The 18,795-nt window shown below is 34.5% G+C and overlaps 1 protein-coding gene across 1 annotated transcript; it reads left to right on the top strand.

Annotated features, from left to right (window-relative positions):
- The first annotated feature begins 443 nt into the window (after positions 1–443).
- On the top strand, positions 444–16,817 carry LOC143081923 (acidic phospholipase A2 2-like). The gene is made up of 7 exons (XM_076257566.1): positions 444–525; positions 6,625–6,647; positions 7,023–7,071; positions 9,200–9,350; positions 13,908–14,026; positions 15,592–15,768; positions 16,088–16,817. Exons 2-6 carry the CDS (start codon positions 6,633–6,635, stop codon positions 15,714–15,716), a joined length of 459 nt encoding a protein of 152 aa, XP_076113681.1. The 5' UTR covers positions 444–525; positions 6,625–6,632; the 3' UTR covers positions 15,717–15,768; positions 16,088–16,817.
- The last annotated feature ends 1,978 nt before the right edge of the window (positions 16,818–18,795 follow it).

Here is an 18,795-nt window from a genome sequence, read left to right as displayed (position 1 = left end):
AATCTACAACCAGAACTCCTACTTAAGACATTAAATTTGCATTTCATTTAAATAAACAAAAATAATAAAACGAGAGAACGTACTTTAACAGAATGTCCAAAATCAAGAACATCACTCTTTAAATTTATCGAAAATATCATGTAATTATATACTGTAAATTTAATGGATGACGATTTAATGTGTATTTACAGTTGTTAATTCTATTTAATAAGACTTTACGTAATGCATTTTTCATCTTAATTAGAAACAGTTATGAATATTACCCCTTTGTTTAGTGATACGTGAAGATGCACCTACACATATCCTGTTTATTTCATAAGAAATTTGTATTTTGATTGCAGTGTTATTTCTTTTCGTTTCATAAAATATATTAAAAACATAATAACCTTGATATATATAGAAGTGGTGTGACATTTTATAAAACGAACGCAGATGCACGTAAACATTTAAGAACTGAAGAATAACCAACTCGCCCAGATCGGAACCGTAAACCATTGCAGCAAGTAGTGTCCTCTCACATAATAGGTAGGTGTAAATTATTAAAGAATATTCTATTGGGTTTGATTAATTTTAATTAAAAAAAAAATGGAGAAAATAAATTGTATTCCTATCTTTTTTTCCAGCTGTATTATAACACTATAACTAAACAGGAACAGCCTTGGTTGTCTCGTTGCTCACTCCTTCTGCGGGAGGACATGAGTTCGAAACATGGCTGCATCGAACTAAATGCTTTTAAATTGGAAAGTTCTCTCAGTTTTTTGGTGAGTTTCGTGTTGCAAAGTCTTTAATTTTCTATGTTGTTTTTTTTTTTTATATACTTTTGTCTTTTTGGTATTTTTTTCCTTCTTTTTTTGCCAAGGCGTTGTCAATTTACTTTCGACTTTTGAGTTGGATGTTTCGTGGGTATCTTTCGCATCTTTTTTCCATTCATCTCCTAACCTCGCAGCATTACGATGTTAACAAAAGGTCAGGGAAGGTCAGTTTTGTTATATTATGTCCAAAATTGGTTACACATCTATATAATTTAGTTTAATTAGTGATAATTTATACAACACCAGATCGACACAGCATGTTGGCACGTTGCAAATTATAATATTGCATCTTATATTTTACGAATATTATCCATTTAAAAATAAATAGATGAGGTATGATTTGCTTATTAAAATAATTTAATGCAGTAAAACTGAAATCGGTTGTGCATTGCACATACATATATGTGCATGTATTATTCTGATTGATTGATAGTTGGTTGCTTACCGTCCACTGGAAAATAGTTCATGCATGTTTAGGTCGAGAGCAAATTATCAATAGCTACAATAGGTCTGTCCTGTAATAGAGGCCGTCCGGGATGAAGGTCGGGAAAATATTTCACTGGAAAATGAGGGTATGTTGAATAAGAACAGAAATTCTGCTTTGCAGCAGGCCACCTACAAACACCTCAAATTACACGCCCCATTCTGACCAGACGTGAGTGCGTATCCCGCACATTAAATGGGCGTACGTTGAGTTGAATCTAACAAAATATGTGTGCGTTCTTTGACGCGGTGATGCTTGTAATTGTTTTGATTATGTTTTTGGTAATATGTGTTACCGTAATTATACGGGATGTATTTGGGGTTTTGTTTCTCCTCCGTTTTTTTCCATTTAAAGTATTTGGCAACGTATGCACAACATAAACCTGTTTGTTAAACCATTGACCAAAACCAAAACAAGGAGAGGATGTTTAATCCCACCACATATTCACCATGCGTCCGTCCTTATTCCGGAACCTTGTTGGTGGTTGTTTTGTGTTTTAACTAAATGCTTTTTGTTACTTACACAATTTGTTATAATTATTACCATGATGACAACAACATTTAAAAATGGCATACAAATTCAAATTCAGAAATTTAATTATGTTACTATGCAGATGATTTTACTTTCATCCTTCTTTGTGGAATGACAAAAGTTGAACGTCTAATGAAGTTTCGCTAAAGAACCGAATCGAACATAAAATTCTTTTAAAGTAAAAAGTTGAACGTACGATGGAGTTTGGTAAAAAAAAAACCAACAGAATCAAAACTTACTAATTTTAATTGTACTAATAAATAATATAAGGAAATTAGTAGGTGTTTTCATAAAAGGTAATTATCAATAAAATGTTGAAAGTAGTAATTTTTCTATAAATGTTTAATAATCAACAATGAGGGAAAGATTTTCAATTACCCCCCCCCCCCCCCCCCCACACACACCCCTTTTTGGTTGACGGAAGAAGAAGATACATTTTTTGAATGAAAATGTTAATATGTTTAAAAGATAAGTGTGATGTTCTGGTTAGCTTTTACCATCTATCGCTATCTGTGTAATATATTCTGATTCTGACAAACAAGGAAAACCTCTTTTGTCGGTCAAAGTAAACTTTTTAAAGGTCCTTCTAACTAATAGATATAGGAAGATGTGGTGTGAGTGCCAATGAGACAACTCTCCATCCAAATAACAATTTAAAAAAAGTAAACCATTATAGGTCAATTTACGGCATTTAAACCAAATCTTGTTACTGATTTTGTGTCATGGACGGATACGCTATATCCTTTCTTGTCCATTATTGTGCTAAGAAATTAAGTATTATCTTGAAAACCACAAAAAAAAAAAAAAAAAAAAAAAAAATAAAACGGTCTTAAGTACGTTCACTATTCACCTTTCACTATTGAAAATTCATGATTAGTGACTGTGTTTTTTCTCCTTTATTCACTTTTAAAGTTTATTCAAATCGAATAACTAATCAGTTTGTGTATTAATGGTTTCAATTCGATTCAAATTCTATCAGCTAAAAACGTTGAGGCCTACCTAGTATTATAATATTAAGGTATAAAGAGACAAGATATGTTTTTTACCCTACCTCTTTCAAATAAAATTATTTACTTTTGACTTAAAATTTCACTTGATTATTAACAATTGCATCTATATCTACTTCGGTCAATGATACATAATACATTTTATGCATATCTAGAAGCTTACGGTACAATTGTCGCACTTAATTTGTTACATATTTTTTATATTGGGAAGGCGAGGGGTCCAACTTTTATTCATGAAGCATTAAAGTGAGAAATCGAGGGATGGCCTCACGTAATTGAATCCGACCGCTACACGGTACACCTTGTGTCAGGGGAGGGCAAAATAATTATTATACAAATAGGAGATCTGTGTTGTGGAGCGCCCGAATACCGAAAACGTCCGAAATTAAGAAATAAAATATTGGTGTCGTATAATAGGATATACCTGTAATTAGGGAAGTCAAGGGTTCAAAACTCGATCGAAACGTGCATGGTGGTGTATTTTTTCTTAGGTTCGGTCGTTTTTAGGGTGCTTCATAACTTCTTGAATCAGATCTGTGCACTATATTCACTACATAGCTTTTTGTCCAGTGTATAAGCTTTCTTAGAATACATATAGGTTAAACCTGTAATTAGGGGATTTAAACATTCAAAATTGAACGAAACGTACTTGGTGATGTATTTTTCTTAGGTTCGGTCGTTTTCGGTGTTCGGGAGATCCATAACCTCTTTAATCGGATCTGTGCACTATATTCACTATATACGTTTTGTTCCGATGTATATCGGCTTTATGAGGATATTTAGAATTTACCTGTAATTAGGGGATTCAAGGGTCTGACGGTCGATCAAAACATGCTTGGTGAAGTATGTTTCTTAGTTTCGGCCGTTTTTGGTATTCAAGCGCTTCATAACCCCTTAAACCGGATCTGTGCACTATATTCACTAAATAGTTTTAGCTGCCCAATCTATAAGCTTTCTAAGGATATACCTAAAATAAGGGGATTCAAGGGTTCAAAACTCGATCAAAACGTGCATGGTGGTGTATTTATTCTTAGGTTCGGCCGTTTTCGGTATTCGGGCGTTCCATAACCACTTAAACTAGATCTGCGCACTTTATTCACTACATAGCTTTTGTTGCCCAGTCTATAAGCTTTCTGAGGATATATAAAATATACCTGTAATTAGGGGATACAAGGGTTCATAACTCAATCAAAACGTGCTTGGTGGTGTATTTTTTTTTTTTATGTTCGGCCGTTTTCGGTATTCGGGCGCTCCATAACCCCATTAATCGGATCTGTGCACTTTATTTGGTGCCCAGTCTATAAGGTTTCTTCGGATATGTAGGATGCACCTGCAATCAGAGATTTGAAAGGTTAAAACAATTATTACACAAAACAGAACAAGTAGATATCAAAGTTATTCGATTTGAATAAACTTGAATAGTGAATAGTGAAAAAAAAAACACAGTTCACTATTCGTGAATGATAATATTATGGATTTTTTTTTCACTCAAGACAAATAAATTTTGGCAACAATATATAGCACAACGTTTTTTTTTTTTTTTTTTTTTTTTTTTTTTTTTTTTTTTTTATCGATAACGCGAAGTCTTTCGGAATAAAACCTTTTCAGCGATCTTATTAATATATGGTAGCGTGCTTACATGGAGTGCAAACCGGCGGCCAATTTTAAGAAGCCAATCTAGAATAATCAAGCCAGCAGCCAATATTTATGATAAAATTTATATCTAAAATCCAAAATTAGTATTAAACTCAAAGTTGAAAAGATCTATAAATGCTAGCTAACTTTAAAGCACCTCCTTTGACAGCTAAATTTGACATGTACATGTATGATTTACCTAAGCTGACATCCTGTTTTAAATTCTTATGATACCAGCAGCCACTTTTTTTCTAACAGAAACTTTTTTTCGGGGGCCGCTATGTATTTGATATAAGCAAAATATTATGTTTTCTTCTCTCTCTCTTTGTCTATTAAATAAGGAGCTACAGAAGCAATGTAAGAATAAAAAATAAGATAATATAATTATAAATTCCATATTATAAATACTGAATTTGTGAACGTTGAGATGAATTGTGTTATTGATATATTTGAAATTGACCTGAATAAGAAAGATAAAGTGCGCGACGGACGATATATATCTTTCCATACATTCGGTATCCTCAAATATCCCGTATATTTTCAGTTAAAACCATTTTAAATGTCTATTTCTCTACACATGACATTAAAAAATGTGCATATACAAATGTACATACATTTGTATATATGTTGTTTGAACTGTTTATGCTGTGTACAAGTTCTTTCAAAGAGGATCAATCTTTCGAGGATAATTTTGTGAAAATTTATATGGAATGCAACATTACAAATTAAATAATGTAAATTTAAAGTTTTCTTTGTCAATTGTGTCCGTACCCATAACATATAGTCGACTAAGACACCAGTACTCCGTTGTGAACATAAAGGTTCATTCTTGGACCCAGGCGATCAAATGAGTAAAAGATATGACAATGGCTTTCAATCTAGCCTCCATAAGGAATTTCCGACGAGTACCTAAAGAATGTGTGATTGACATAAACAAAAAAATGTTGCAACTTTGAACCCATGTAGTGCCTGACGGACCCGAATTCCAAAACTATACTAAGTGTACAATTGCCTTGGTCAATACCTGAATTGAGCTAGAGCTGGTCGGAACTTTGTAGTTGGATATTTCCGAGAAGTACTAAAAGAGTGTGTGGTTGACATGAAAAATACCTAAGCTGAACCTTCGAACATATGTGGTATCCATATGGGCCCTGATCTTTGGACGATACTTAATTGGAGATCCTAGGAAGATACTTGGGTGGACAATGGCCTCGGTCAATACCTTTAAAACGAGATAGGTTTACATGGTTTGGTTCAGAATTTTGATGTACTGTAGTGAGTTTCCCAGGAGCACCGAAAGAGCATATGGTTGCGATTAAAAACAAATACATAAAGAAGCAAAGGGTCGTAATCAGTATAGTCAGATGAAACAAGTAATGATGTGTGATTGGACGATTTTGAAAGTGTTCTGTAAATTTGTGGTAAATGTGGACTTCGATCCAGAGACAAGTTTATCGACAAAGGGATGGTTATACTACGGGTAACAAAAAAGTATACTATATATACGTGTCCTGCCCTCTGGCGTATACAATTTTATAAAGACTACATATGAAAATAGTGTGGACTGTAAACGGTGCTTACCCAAAAATGTCAATAAAATTAGTATGGGTAGTCATGACAATTTAGAATAGGTAGGGAGGAAGGAAACATATCTATATTAGGGGTAAGGAGGGGGAGGTAGCGGAGGTATGAATTTCCGTGCAATATATATTTCTTTAATAACTTCGTATTAGTATGCGACCATAAGTTTTAGAAGTCAAATCTATCCAAAAAATGTTCGTGCATAATAATCTCAAAGTCTATAGACATTAAAGCTATAAACTGTTCTTTTTTTGTGTGTTTTTTTGTTTGTTAGTAAACAATATTTATAAGTTACGTGCTGTTGTTATGGATAAAGAGACATGTGAAGTATACATTCATGGGACAGAAATCCGATGATACAAATGGTTTAAAGACAACACAGGGTAATATAAAATCTTAACAATATATGTCAATACACATGATACAAATCGGGAGTAAATTCAACAATCAAATATCTGCAATCATCACCAAATTTTCCATTAAATGAAGAAGAAAAAAATATGACGCAACAGAAATACGCGTCGAGTTTAAACAAATTACTAAATTGTTGAAGTTCATTTCTCTTCTTTTTCAGTCTGAAACATGGTTCTCCTGCGTGTAAGTACAAAATACACCTAACACTTTATTATTTTTTTACATTATTGAATTAAAAAAACGTTTATTACCAATGCATTTTGTAAATCAAACCAGTTTATGTGGCATTTCCTTTCCCGCTTCTTTAATTCAATAACCACCGTAATTTCATAATTAGTTCAATGCGCAACATAGATTCATGTAAGGAAGGGTAGCGAGACTTGAATCCTTTCTAATTCGGTTCTTTGTCATGTATTTGATTTCGTATTTTGTACTAAACATAAATAGTAAATTATTTGAATAGTAACATTTCGTTTAGGACGTAACACTGCATTTCAATCTGTGTATACTTTATGCTTTTATGAATAATTTGCAATGTTTTAATGCTTTGCATTCTAGTATGTTGCTGCATGTGTACTGTGCATGATTGTGACTTCAAGTCCTGTAGGTAAGCTCATTGTGTGCATAATTGTGACTTCAAATTCAGTAGGTAAGCTTATTGTGTCTAATTATGACTTCAAGTCCAGCAGGTAAGCTCATTGTTCATAATTGTGACTTCAAATTCAAGCAGGTAAGCTTATTGTGCATGGTTGTCACTTCAAGTCCAGCAAGTAGGCTTCTTGTGCATGAATGAGAATTTAAGTCCAGCAAACAAGATTCTTGTGCATGCTTGTGACATCAGGTCCAGCAAGTAAGTTTATTGCGCATCTATGTGACTCTAAGCCCAGCAGGTAAGCTTCTTGTGCATGATTGTGTTCTCAAGCCTAGCAAGTAAACTTCTTTTACATAATTGTGACTTTAAGTCCATTATGTGAGCTTATTGTGCCGGATTATTACTTCAAGTCCATCAGCTTAAACTTATTGTGCCTGATTGTGACTTCATACCCAGCAGGTAAGCTTCCTGTGCATAATTGTGACTTCAACTTCAGCAGGTAAGCTCATTGTGCATAATTTTGACTTCAAGTCCAGCAGGTAACCCCATTGTGCATAATCGTGGGTAATCCCATTGTGCATAATTGTGACTTCATGCCCACCAGGTAAGCTTATTGCGCATAATTGTGACTTCAAGTCCAGCAAATAAGTTTATTTTGCATCATTGTGACTTCGAGTCCAGCAGGTAAGCTTCTTGTGCATAACTGTAACTTCAAGTTCAGCAGGTAAGCTTATTGTGCATAATTGTGACTTCAAGTCCAGCAGGTAAGCTCATTGTGCATAATTGTGACTTCAAGTCCAGCAGGTAAGCTTATTGTGCATAATTGTGACTTCAAGTTCAGTATATAAACTTCTTGTGCATGATTGTGACTTAACATGTTAAGGTCCAGCAGGTAAGTTTGTTGTGCTTGAATGTGACTTCAGGTCCAGCAGGTAAGCTTCTTGTACATGATTGTGAATTCAAGTTCAGCAGGTAAGCTTTTTGTACATGAGTGTGACTTCAGGTCCAGCAGGTACACTTTATGTGCACGATTGTTACTTCATATTCAGTATGTACGTTTATTGTGCCATTTGTGACTTCAAGTATAGCAGGTAAGCATTTTGTGCTCGACTGTAACTTCAAGTCTAGCAGGTAAGCTTTTTCTGCATTACGTCCAGCACATAAACTTATCGTGCCTCCTCTTGACTTCAAGTCCAGCAGGTAAGCTTATTGTGCATAATTGTGACTGCAAGTTCAGCACGTAAGCTTCTTGTACTTAATATTTTATGACTAAAACTGAATGCATTTACTCATAAAAAGTAAGAATGCATGTATATATTAAAACAAGGAACGAGCTGTCAAATAAACAGCAAGCTGGGTTTTCTGTAATTTGAAAGTCGCTATCAGGCTTTTTGACCTGCCCCATTCTTTGCAAATGTTCCGACCGATCAACGACCATAACTCCTGAACAGCAAAAACGAAAAACGTCAATATCAAAGTTGACCACCATTTTGTCATCAGTAACCATGGTAACGGAATATTGAAATTTACAGAGCATTGGCTGATTGGTTCATCAGCAGTTGCAAGGTGTTTGTCTCAAGGTAATTTAGGTCAAAGTCAGAAAATATCAACTTTTGTTTAAGGATTTAAAGCTTGGGAAAGGCGAGGCTTACCAAACTCTTTTATAGTTTCGTACCGAATACGAAAAAGATGATAATATTTTCTGACATTGACCTAAAATTGTTTATCCTGCATCCAAAAAATAGCTAAACTAAGACTTATAGCGATGAAAATGTTAACACGAATATAAAACTTATGTATTATCCCTAAACGAACCAAAAATTGTGTAGACAAGTGACGTGAAACGAAATATTTCTTTGTTACTATATTTGGTAGACTAAAAAACAGAGAGCGCCCAAGCTGCAGTATAAAATCAAACAAGACTTTGTTTTAATTGTCCAAAATTGTTGACCAAAACTGTTTATTCAATGATAATTCAATTTTCAATTATAATTTGCTACTAACTCCGTTAAAAAATTAAATTAAATTCAACAAATCACGTGATGATTTAAGAACACAAAAAATGTCCAAAGCTCTTATGATTTCGAAACGGCGAATTGAATTGCATGTTTAAACATTGTGTCATTATATTACTTTATTTCAGAAAGACGGGGTACTATCACTAAGAAGGCTTGGTGGAATTTATCGTACCAGATGATTGACATTTTTGGATTGGATATATCAGCTAGCGTCCTTGACTATGGCTGTTTTTGTGGATTGTATGGTGAAGGTACACCAATTGACAATATTGACAGGTTAGTAGAACAATAACAAATTTAAAATAAAACCTGCGCATTCAAGATATCCAAATATGTTACACATTGTTTGTATAATGTCATATTCATCTTCAACACTGGGGTTTAAATCTCCAGCTCTGGAATACCACGTGTTTTAAAAGTATGGTCACCGGGTCTGGAGTTTTCTTATCAAGCGGTAAAATAATGCTATGCGGGATTTCTAAGTACGCATCCACAACGAATCTGAATACGAAAAAATAAGTTATAGTTAAAGTGCAATCAAGTCGGTATATATCATTTAATCTGCACGGCTCGGATGACCTTAATTAATCCGAACGACGTAGGAGTTCGGGTTAAAGGGTCATCCCGAGCCGTGCAGATCAAATTATATATACCGATTTGATTGGCTAATAACTGTTTTAACACATGACGTCATCAATTTACGTGAACATTCTGGAAATATGCGGACAATATATCGCAATCCATGGCTCCTAGGAAAGTTTCTTGTGGGGCAATGAGGTGGATATACGCTTTTATGTAGTTAAAGGTTGGTACATATTAAATGATTTACTTTTTTTATATTTGACTTTTTCCTAAATTGTAACATTATTTGGAGAATTACAATTTAATGGTAGATTGGTTTTTATACGCCCGTTAATGGACGTATTAGGGTATACCGTTCAGTGTACGTTTGTCCGTCTGTCCGTCCGTCCGTCTGTCCGTCTGTTCGTCCGTCCGCCTGTCCGTCCGTCGTCAACATGTCGGACATTAACTCAAAAATGCTTTAACCAATTTGCATAAACTTTAGTCAATTGTTTATATCTATTGACGTAAGTTCCCTTTCATTTTTTTATAAATTTTAGATTACATGTTTCATTAAAAAAAAGGGGATTTTCCAAACTCAAAAATGCTTTCACCAATTTGCAAGAAATTTTGGTGAATTGTTTATATCTATTGTCATGAGCTCTTTTTTGTTTTGTTTTTATGAATTTTATATATTACTTTTCTGAGTGTTACGGGATTGTATTCAATAAAACGGGGTGATTTCCAGTTTTCGGACAATAACTCAAAAATGCTTTCAGCTGGTCTCATGAAACTTCGGTGAATAGTTTATATCTATTGACGTACACATGTAAGCTCCCTTTATATTTTTATAAATTTTAGATGTAACTTTTCCGAGTTATGGGGTTTCATTCATTAAAAAAGGCGGGATTTTCTAGTTTTTGGACTTTCATTCATTAAAAAAGGGGGGGGGGGTTTCCAGTTTTCGGACAATAATTCAAAAGTGCTTTCAGCAGTTCTCATGAAACGTTGGTGAATTGTTTATATCTATTGCAGTAAGTTCCCTTTTTATTTTTTTAATTTCTGATATGACATTGAGAAGTTATTGAACTTTATTCCTTGAAAAGGCGACGGGCGTATCATGCGCTCATGGCGCAGCTGTTTATTTTTATCGTTTCTGTTTAATTTATTGACAATTTTTATATAAATTAATTGACATATTTTGTAGACACCTATCTTTTTTTGAAACTATACCATATGTTGCCCTCTAGTTGTCATTAGTTTGTTTTTGTCGTTTGATTGCTGTCTTATTGACGTATAACCTACATCTCCTACAGTTTTAGTTCCATTTGCTGTAATTTTAAATCGGTGTATAAAAAATCATAACTAAAAGGGTTATTGGGTATAGATTAGTTGCCTTTCTTTCCCTCAATAATATGCTTAGAGGAAAATGAACCGAGGGATGGATGCACCTTAAAGCCCCAGTCCCACTAGACCACGATCGCACCACGCTCACCACGATCTAAAATAAATTCAGATCGTGGTGAGGTCGCGGTATGAGCGGCATGAAAATGTAAATTTCCGTTGCTTTCACGATGCTACTACGTCCTCATTACGCTTCTACAACGATCCCGCTACGATTATACCACGTTCTCACCGCGCTTATTCTGCGACCTTACTACGCTTATCAAGATCTTTCTACGCTCATCACGTTCTCACTACGACCATACCACGAGTTATCCGATTGCAACACGATATTACTGCGATTATAGCACGTTCTTACCACAATTACACTACGTTCATACCGCGATCTTACTACGTTCTCAGCAATACCGTCAATATTGTGTTTCATATCAATATAGTTCCATTCCTTCTATTTCTGATTAAAACGGAGATTTCTCGGAAACAATACAGCCATGCTACCAAAATCTACTAGAACACGTGGGCGTGGTGGTAGGGGTTGATGTAGAGGCAGAGGGAGCAAAGTATGAACGCCATACTAAACTCCAAATAGTACACAAGAAACTAAAATGAAAAATAGCACAAGACTAACAAAGGCCAGAGGCTCCTGCCTTGGGACAGACGCAAAAATAGTGGGGTTAAACGTGTTTGTGAGATTCCAACCCTCCCCCTATACCTCTAGCCAATGAAGAAAAGTAGATGCATAACAATATGCACATTAAAATTCAGTTCAAGAGAATTCCGAGTCTGATGTCAGAAGATGTGACTAAAGAAAATAAACAAAATGACAATAATACATAAATAAAAACATAAAATTGAGAATGGAAATGGGGAATGTGCCAAAGAGACAACAACCCGACCATAGAAAAAAACAACAGCAGAAGGTCACCAACAGGTCTTCAATGTAGCGAGAAATTCCCGCACCCGGAGGCGTCCTTCAACTGGCCCCTAAACAAATATATACTAGTACAGTGATAATGAACGCCATACTAATTTCCAAATTGTACACAAGAAACTGAAATTAAAATAATACAGGACTAACAAAGGCCAGAGGCTCCTGACTTGGGACAGGCGCAAAAATGCGGCGGGGTTAAACATGTTTGTGAGATCTCAAAAAACAGACTACTAGCAGTTAACTGACATGCCAGCTCCAGACTTCAATTAAACTGATACTATACACATACGTATATGTAGTATAATACTTGTCATCAAGAGATGTCGGAACGACCAATCAAACCTAAATTACAACCTATTGCTGGTCCATAAAGCTCAAATGACGATATTTTAGTGAACGATAGCAGAGATGACACAGATGTGTCAATTTATATAGGAAGATGTGGTATGAGTGCCAATGAGACAACTCTCCATCAACGTAAAAATCTATAAAAGTAAACCATTATAGGCCAAGGTACGGCCTTCAATACGGAGCCTTGGCTCACACCGAACAGTACGCTATAAAGGGCCCCAAAAAATACTAATGTTAAACCATTTAAACGGGAAAAACCAACGGTCTTCTCTATATAAAAACTAGAAGCATGGTTGAGCCGTAAGAGCAAATTCAAACAAACAAAATCTAGGGAGTTTTTTTTATATATTTTATGTGAAAATGACAATAAAAATGATGGTCGTAGTGTGAACGTAGTAAGGTAGTGAGAAGAGCGTGATGAGGACGGCAAGGGCGTGCTAGAATCGTACTATGGTCGTGAACAGCGTGGTAAAGTCGTAGTGGAAGCGTAGTTGGGTCGCGGTGAGAACGTGATGGTCGTAGTAAGGTCGTGATAACGTCGCTGTGAGATCGTAGCTCAATATCTCCGAATAGAATCATGCTTTCGCTACGCTCTAGCTACGATTGTACAGCGACCTTTGCGATCTTACTACGATCTTAGTGCGCTCTCACTACGCTTCTACTACGACCTAATTTCGCCACGACCGCACCACGATTGTTTTGAACATGTTCAAAGTTGGCCACGCTCTTCACGATCTTGAAGACCTCACCACGATCGTGGTGCGACCTTACTGCGACCTACACGATCGTACCACGATCATCAAAATTTGCATTTCTTTCACAGATCGTAGTGCGATCGTGGCCTAGTGGGACTGGGGTTTAAGTTAATTTGAAATTTTAAGTAAACAGAAAAAAAATGTTTAATTTTTTAATCTTTGACTTCCCCCTCCCCCTCCATTTTTTTTTGTTGTACTGTATTAATTTTTGAAGTCAAGTTGTATCTAAACAATTGATCAGCAGCCCCCCCTCTCCCCCTTCATTTTGGGTACGAAATATAACTTTGTTACCCTATGACATAGCTATTTTGATATCTGGCACACGCCCATTATATCGTAACTATATATCTTACTGCCATGGTAAGACCTTTCCAGTGCACCATACACTTTTGTTATGAGTGGCATATCTCACAGGTTGTTTAAATATCTGTACAATAATTTTTGCTCAAATTTTCACTCGTAAACCATATATATTCTTAATTTAAATAACTATCACTGTTCTTTTCTACTGCAACATTGATTGCCTGTCCCAGCCAATTATAATGAATTGCTATAAACATGGGAAACCATTTAGATCCCCATCCATTTAAAATATACATTTCTATTTGCCAAGACAGTATACATATCCAGTACTCGAATGTGTTTAATGTGCGTGTTCTTCACTGGAGTGACTTATATACATGCTATATGTATACATATGAAAGTTGAGACATATATTAGTCGACTAACCAAGTTCAAACTAAGTTTATTTTTTGCTTTTTCTAAATTATGTGAACTGAAGATCTAAATATAACTTATCTGTTAAAGTACTGTGTTTTTTTTTACTTACAGTTGTTGTCAAGTACATGATAATTGCTATGGTAATGTTGTAGCTGAAGGAAAATGCTGGTGGCATCCTAAATGGAATGGTTATGATTACATTATTTCTGACAACATAGTGGAATGTACAGGTATATAATCAATGTGATGAATTACATGTTCTATTTTTAATGTTAATTATAGAGAATTCTGAAGAAAAACTGCGTTGAATATTCAAGTCACTAACGTATTTATAAGGTCAATGGTGTGTTTTTAATCAGATGTCAGTTCTTTTCCCTTGCGACCCATTTTGTTTACGTTAGCTGCAACGTATGTGCAGACGCCTCTGACGTCATCATGCACGTGTCACATGACAACCACATGTTTTTCCACATGACCATCTATAGATAGATTCACTGCAATCCCGATTGTGACAAGGAGATGACGGTCAAAATCTTGTTTACCCTTCCGTGATGTGACCGCCATTGTTGTTTTACGAATACTTATGGCGGAGTACTGTATCTGGTCATTTTTTTTTATCGTAAAACGGTTGATTTTCTATAGAAAGTTTTGACTTCCTCAAATCAAAATGGTTGCCTTCCGAACGTGTTTTATAGGCCCGCTTCGAAGTAGAAAGTTGTTATATGTCCTATTAGAATCGAAATAATTCTATCATGCCATATTCTATTCTTATTTTAACATGCGAAGGCATTATATTTGTCAACAATTTATACATCACTACGGTCGGTATAAAGATATTAACAAATATAATGCATACCCACGTTAAAATGAGCATGTTGTGATGTTACACTACTGTTTCAGGTTAGGGTGAAGGTAAGCGCCTGTTAAAACGTTTAAACCCGCTGCATTTGTATGCACCTGTCCTAATTCAGGAGCCTGTTGTTCAGTGGTTGTCGTTTGTTGGTGTGGTTCATAAGTGTTTCTCGTTTTTTTTTTATATAGATAACACTGTTGGTTTGAAGTATTTTTCACTAGTGATTTTGGGGCCCTTAATAGCTTGTTGTTCGTTCGTCTCATTGACACTCATACCACATCTTCTTATTCATATATAGAGCATGGCATGATAGAATCGTTTCTTATCTATTCATTAATTTCTTGTTTACTGAGTATTTGTGTATTACTGAGTATTTGTGTATGTTAACACATAATAAAATTGCCGTCGCATTTGCTCTGAAATCAAAACAAATAAAAACCATGCATCATGTGTTGCTTGCTTGATTGATTGATTATTTACTGCTTACCGCCCAGTAACAAATATCACAAATAATCGGTACAATGTTAAATCGACATACTGGTTGATTGATTGTTGGTGTTTACCGCCACTTCCGGTAATAATGGCGGTCAGTTTTTATTGGTGGAGGAAGTCGGAGTGCCCGGAGAAAATCACCGACCTTTGAAAACTAACAATCCTTATCTAGGCTTGTGATAAAGTAGTTGAGCTACTTATACTACCCAGTCACGGTGTAGGTCCACTTATGTCCATAACTGTAAAGCAATACATATTCTAAATTAGTAATCAATGTAAGTACATGTATCGATAAATAAAATATATTCAGTGATCTTATTACAGTTTTAAATTGATTACTTTTTAAGCATATAAATTCCACTTAAAATCGTTGAAACTTCGGAAAGCTGTTTGAAAATTTGTGAGCACTGTTTTTTTTTCTCTAGCTTTGCTTTTTATTTTTTATTTCAGACGAGGTTGGTTCCTGTGATTGGGATGTTTGCATGTGTGACAAGCTATATATAGATTGTCTCCATGACCACATTGAGGAGTATAACGATGACAACTATAATGTAAATGTAGCAGAAAGGTGCTAAGAAAGAACAAAGAAATTACATGTCTTTTTTTAATTTGTTACCATATTGTTAGGCAGCAACCATTTGATTTTCTGGGGGAGGGGGGGGGGGGGGGGGGGGGCTATGGTTTTTTTTTTCTGGACAAATTTTTTTTTTTCGCCTGCGGTGAAAAACAATCTATTTTTTTCGCGACAAGTCGAAAGCAATTTTTTTCTTTCAATTTTAGCATTACATATAGTGGCAGCTGAGGATGAAACAAATATTTTTTTTTTCTCAGAATCAAAAACAAATAATTTTTTTCTCCAAAAACTGGAAACAAACTTTTTTTTCCAAAAAAAACCATAGCCCCCCCCCCCCCCCCCCCCCAGAAAATCAAATGGTTGCTGCCTTAGCACATATTTTTTTTACTAAATTCTAAATCGACTACTCATTAACTTTTACCGAGCTTTGTGAAAATAACGTTAACGTCACACCATTGGTTGAATTTCAATTGTTTTATTTTTTAAAATCGTTTTAACTTGTATGGTTTATCTTCTAATCAATATCACCAGACGATTATCAACACTATAATTAGTTATCAAATGGTGTTTAGATCCTAAACACAATCCTAAACACATCTTTTTTAAATACACTTTTTTATTGATGTTTAAGCATGTCTCATTTCTCAACATATTTAGGTTGCATTAGTGTTTATGATTGTTTTAAGGTTCGTATTTAGATTAGGAAGTATTGTTTTAGTCATGAACATATTAATTCTAAAACACTTAACCCTTTTAGCAGTGTTTAAAATCAAGATATGTTTACGTTTTATGTGTTTAGATATTAAATGTAATCCTACATACATGTATGTTAAGAACTAAACATGTAATACAAGTTTCACAGTTTATTTTTAAAGAACGATTTTTACAGTTTGTATGTAACGTGACGGTACCCAAATTGCACCTATTTTGACAGTTTTTTCACCTACGTTTTTTATGATCAAGAAAAAAATGTCCATACTGTGTTTATTTTGTAGCCCTGTCCTTCTTTATTGTATAGGTACACCAATTTAATTTTGAATCCATATTGAGTCATAAAAAAAATGGGTTTGAATCAACCTCCAAACTATCCATGATTCTGTAATGAGGAGTACCCAAATTGCATCCAAGGCATGCTTAAATTCACATCGTCAAAAGTCTAATAACCGAGCTTTTGTTTAATTTCTTCATATATTTTGAACAATTGGATATAAGTCCATGCTTACTCTTCATATTTTACGAAATGGATACTTATAATATATTGTATTTGCTAATCTTAAAAAGATGACGTTTTGATGACGTCGCATGGTGACGTTTTCGTACATTTTGCTTTTTCAGTAAACAGTCCATCTGTTGATAAATACTGTGAACGTTTTGTATATATCTAAATATGTTTACCTATGTTGAAAGACGTACATAGTATCTAATCATAAAAATACAAATTGTTTAGTCTCTAGGAAATCTTTGAATCCTAGAGATTGCTATTTTTTCTAAATAGGTGCAATTTGAGTACTCGGTGCAATTTGGGTACCCTTACGTTTTTACATGTATATAATTTCTATCTAGACGTTTTATATATTATATAATTCTTATATATTTGTTCTTTAACATTGACGTTGAGGACACTTTTGAAGCAAGCCTGTATTTTTCATTATTTTTTTAATTCTTGTATCGGAGAATAACTTTTGTTGAAATCAATAAATGTGCATCTCAATTTGTTTGTTTTGCTCATGAGGGTATTAAAAGCCACCTTGGTTTTATCATAACAGTTAGTTTGAATCGGCGAAAGAAGCCGAAGTATTCGAAGAGAAAAACGGTCTTCGGCTGAAAACTGACAATTGTCAATAAGGATCAAATTGAACTTTTATCATAATGTCGAAATAAGAAGAATGATTTCTGATTTAAAGTTGTCGTAAACACATTGAAAATGTATCCAAATCAACTTGTTGGATGTGCAAAAGGGAAAATGGAAGCGTTGAAAATTGTGAAATGGTGGATTTCTTTTACATTTAATTTTTTGTTTTTTTTTTTTAATATGGCATCTGTTCTCCCTCATCCTTTGTTTGTTGATAATGACTGTTTTTTTTTCTTTTCTAAATTTTTTTAAAACATGATCCTTATACGCTGACTAAAGAAATAGAGGGAGCGTATCAAAATTTCGAAATATGATGAATGATTTCAGATTTAAAACTGTCGTAAAACAAAAAAAATGTGTTCAAAACAAACCTTTTAGATGTGCATGCGGAAAAGGGGCAGGCATATCCAGAAATCAACGCCACTTTGCTTATTTGAATATTATACTAAAGAAATCGGATACGGGTCACGGAAATTACATTAAAATGATAGGGAATTTTGAAAAAAATGTCTGTTTTAATTTTAATTTTAGTGATAGACAGGTTGCCGGGGCAGAAAATGAATATACACAACAATATACACCATTTAAACGAAACATTATGACTGTTGTTGCAAGAATACAGGTTCCTGAGCTATTTTTAAAATCGAAGCGAGAGGCTTTTAATATTGCAGTGTAAAATACAGGCTAAAATGGCTGAAACGTCAAATTTGCAGACTTCGTGTTGAAAATTGGCTACTAAGGTCATTAAAAAACAGGTTGCCGTGGTGAAATTTGAAACTTGAATTTCCAAAGAATAAGCAAGTCCAAACCTTGTATGTGCAGTCGTTGAACTCTAGGTTCCCACGTAAAGTTAAAATGTCACTATTTCAAGAAGAATAAACTCACGAAAGCACGAAAAATTCACTAAATTCGCGTTCATTGTTTTGATTTTCCCCGCCTGACAACTTTACGGAAATATCAAAGTGATTGTAAATAAGGACTCTGTGACGGGCAACTTATAATATCCGTGTTTTAAAGATTTTAATGATTTTAATGATATCAAGCCAGTCCAGTTCAAACTACTATCACGTGGTACAATTCTCATTTACATATTATGAATATTTATTAGCAAAACCACTACTAATTTCTGGCTATGGCTTAAAAAATTGTGAAATGTTGGATTCCGTTGAAAAATTAAGATTTGTTTGGCTTAAATATGATATCTGTTCTCCCTCTTTCTTTGTCAATT

The sequence above is a fragment of the Mytilus galloprovincialis genome, chromosome 7 (assembly GCF_965363235.1).
Source record: "Mytilus galloprovincialis chromosome 7, xbMytGall1.hap1.1, whole genome shotgun sequence".
NCBI lineage: Eukaryota > Metazoa > Mollusca > Bivalvia > Mytilida > Mytilidae > Mytilus > Mytilus galloprovincialis.
This window is presented reverse-complemented; position numbering and strand designations above follow the sequence as displayed.

Bases quoted from the DNA above. Each gene is read 5' to 3' on its own strand.
- LOC143081923 (XM_076257566.1), top strand. The intron at 7,072-9,199 runs GTAAGCTCATTG...ACTTTATTTCAG, and splicing joins TGTGACTTCAAGTCCTGTAG to AAAGACGGGGTACTATCACT. The intron at 14,027-15,591 runs GTATATAATCAA...TTTTTATTTCAG, and splicing joins CAACATAGTGGAATGTACAG to ACGAGGTTGGTTCCTGTGAT.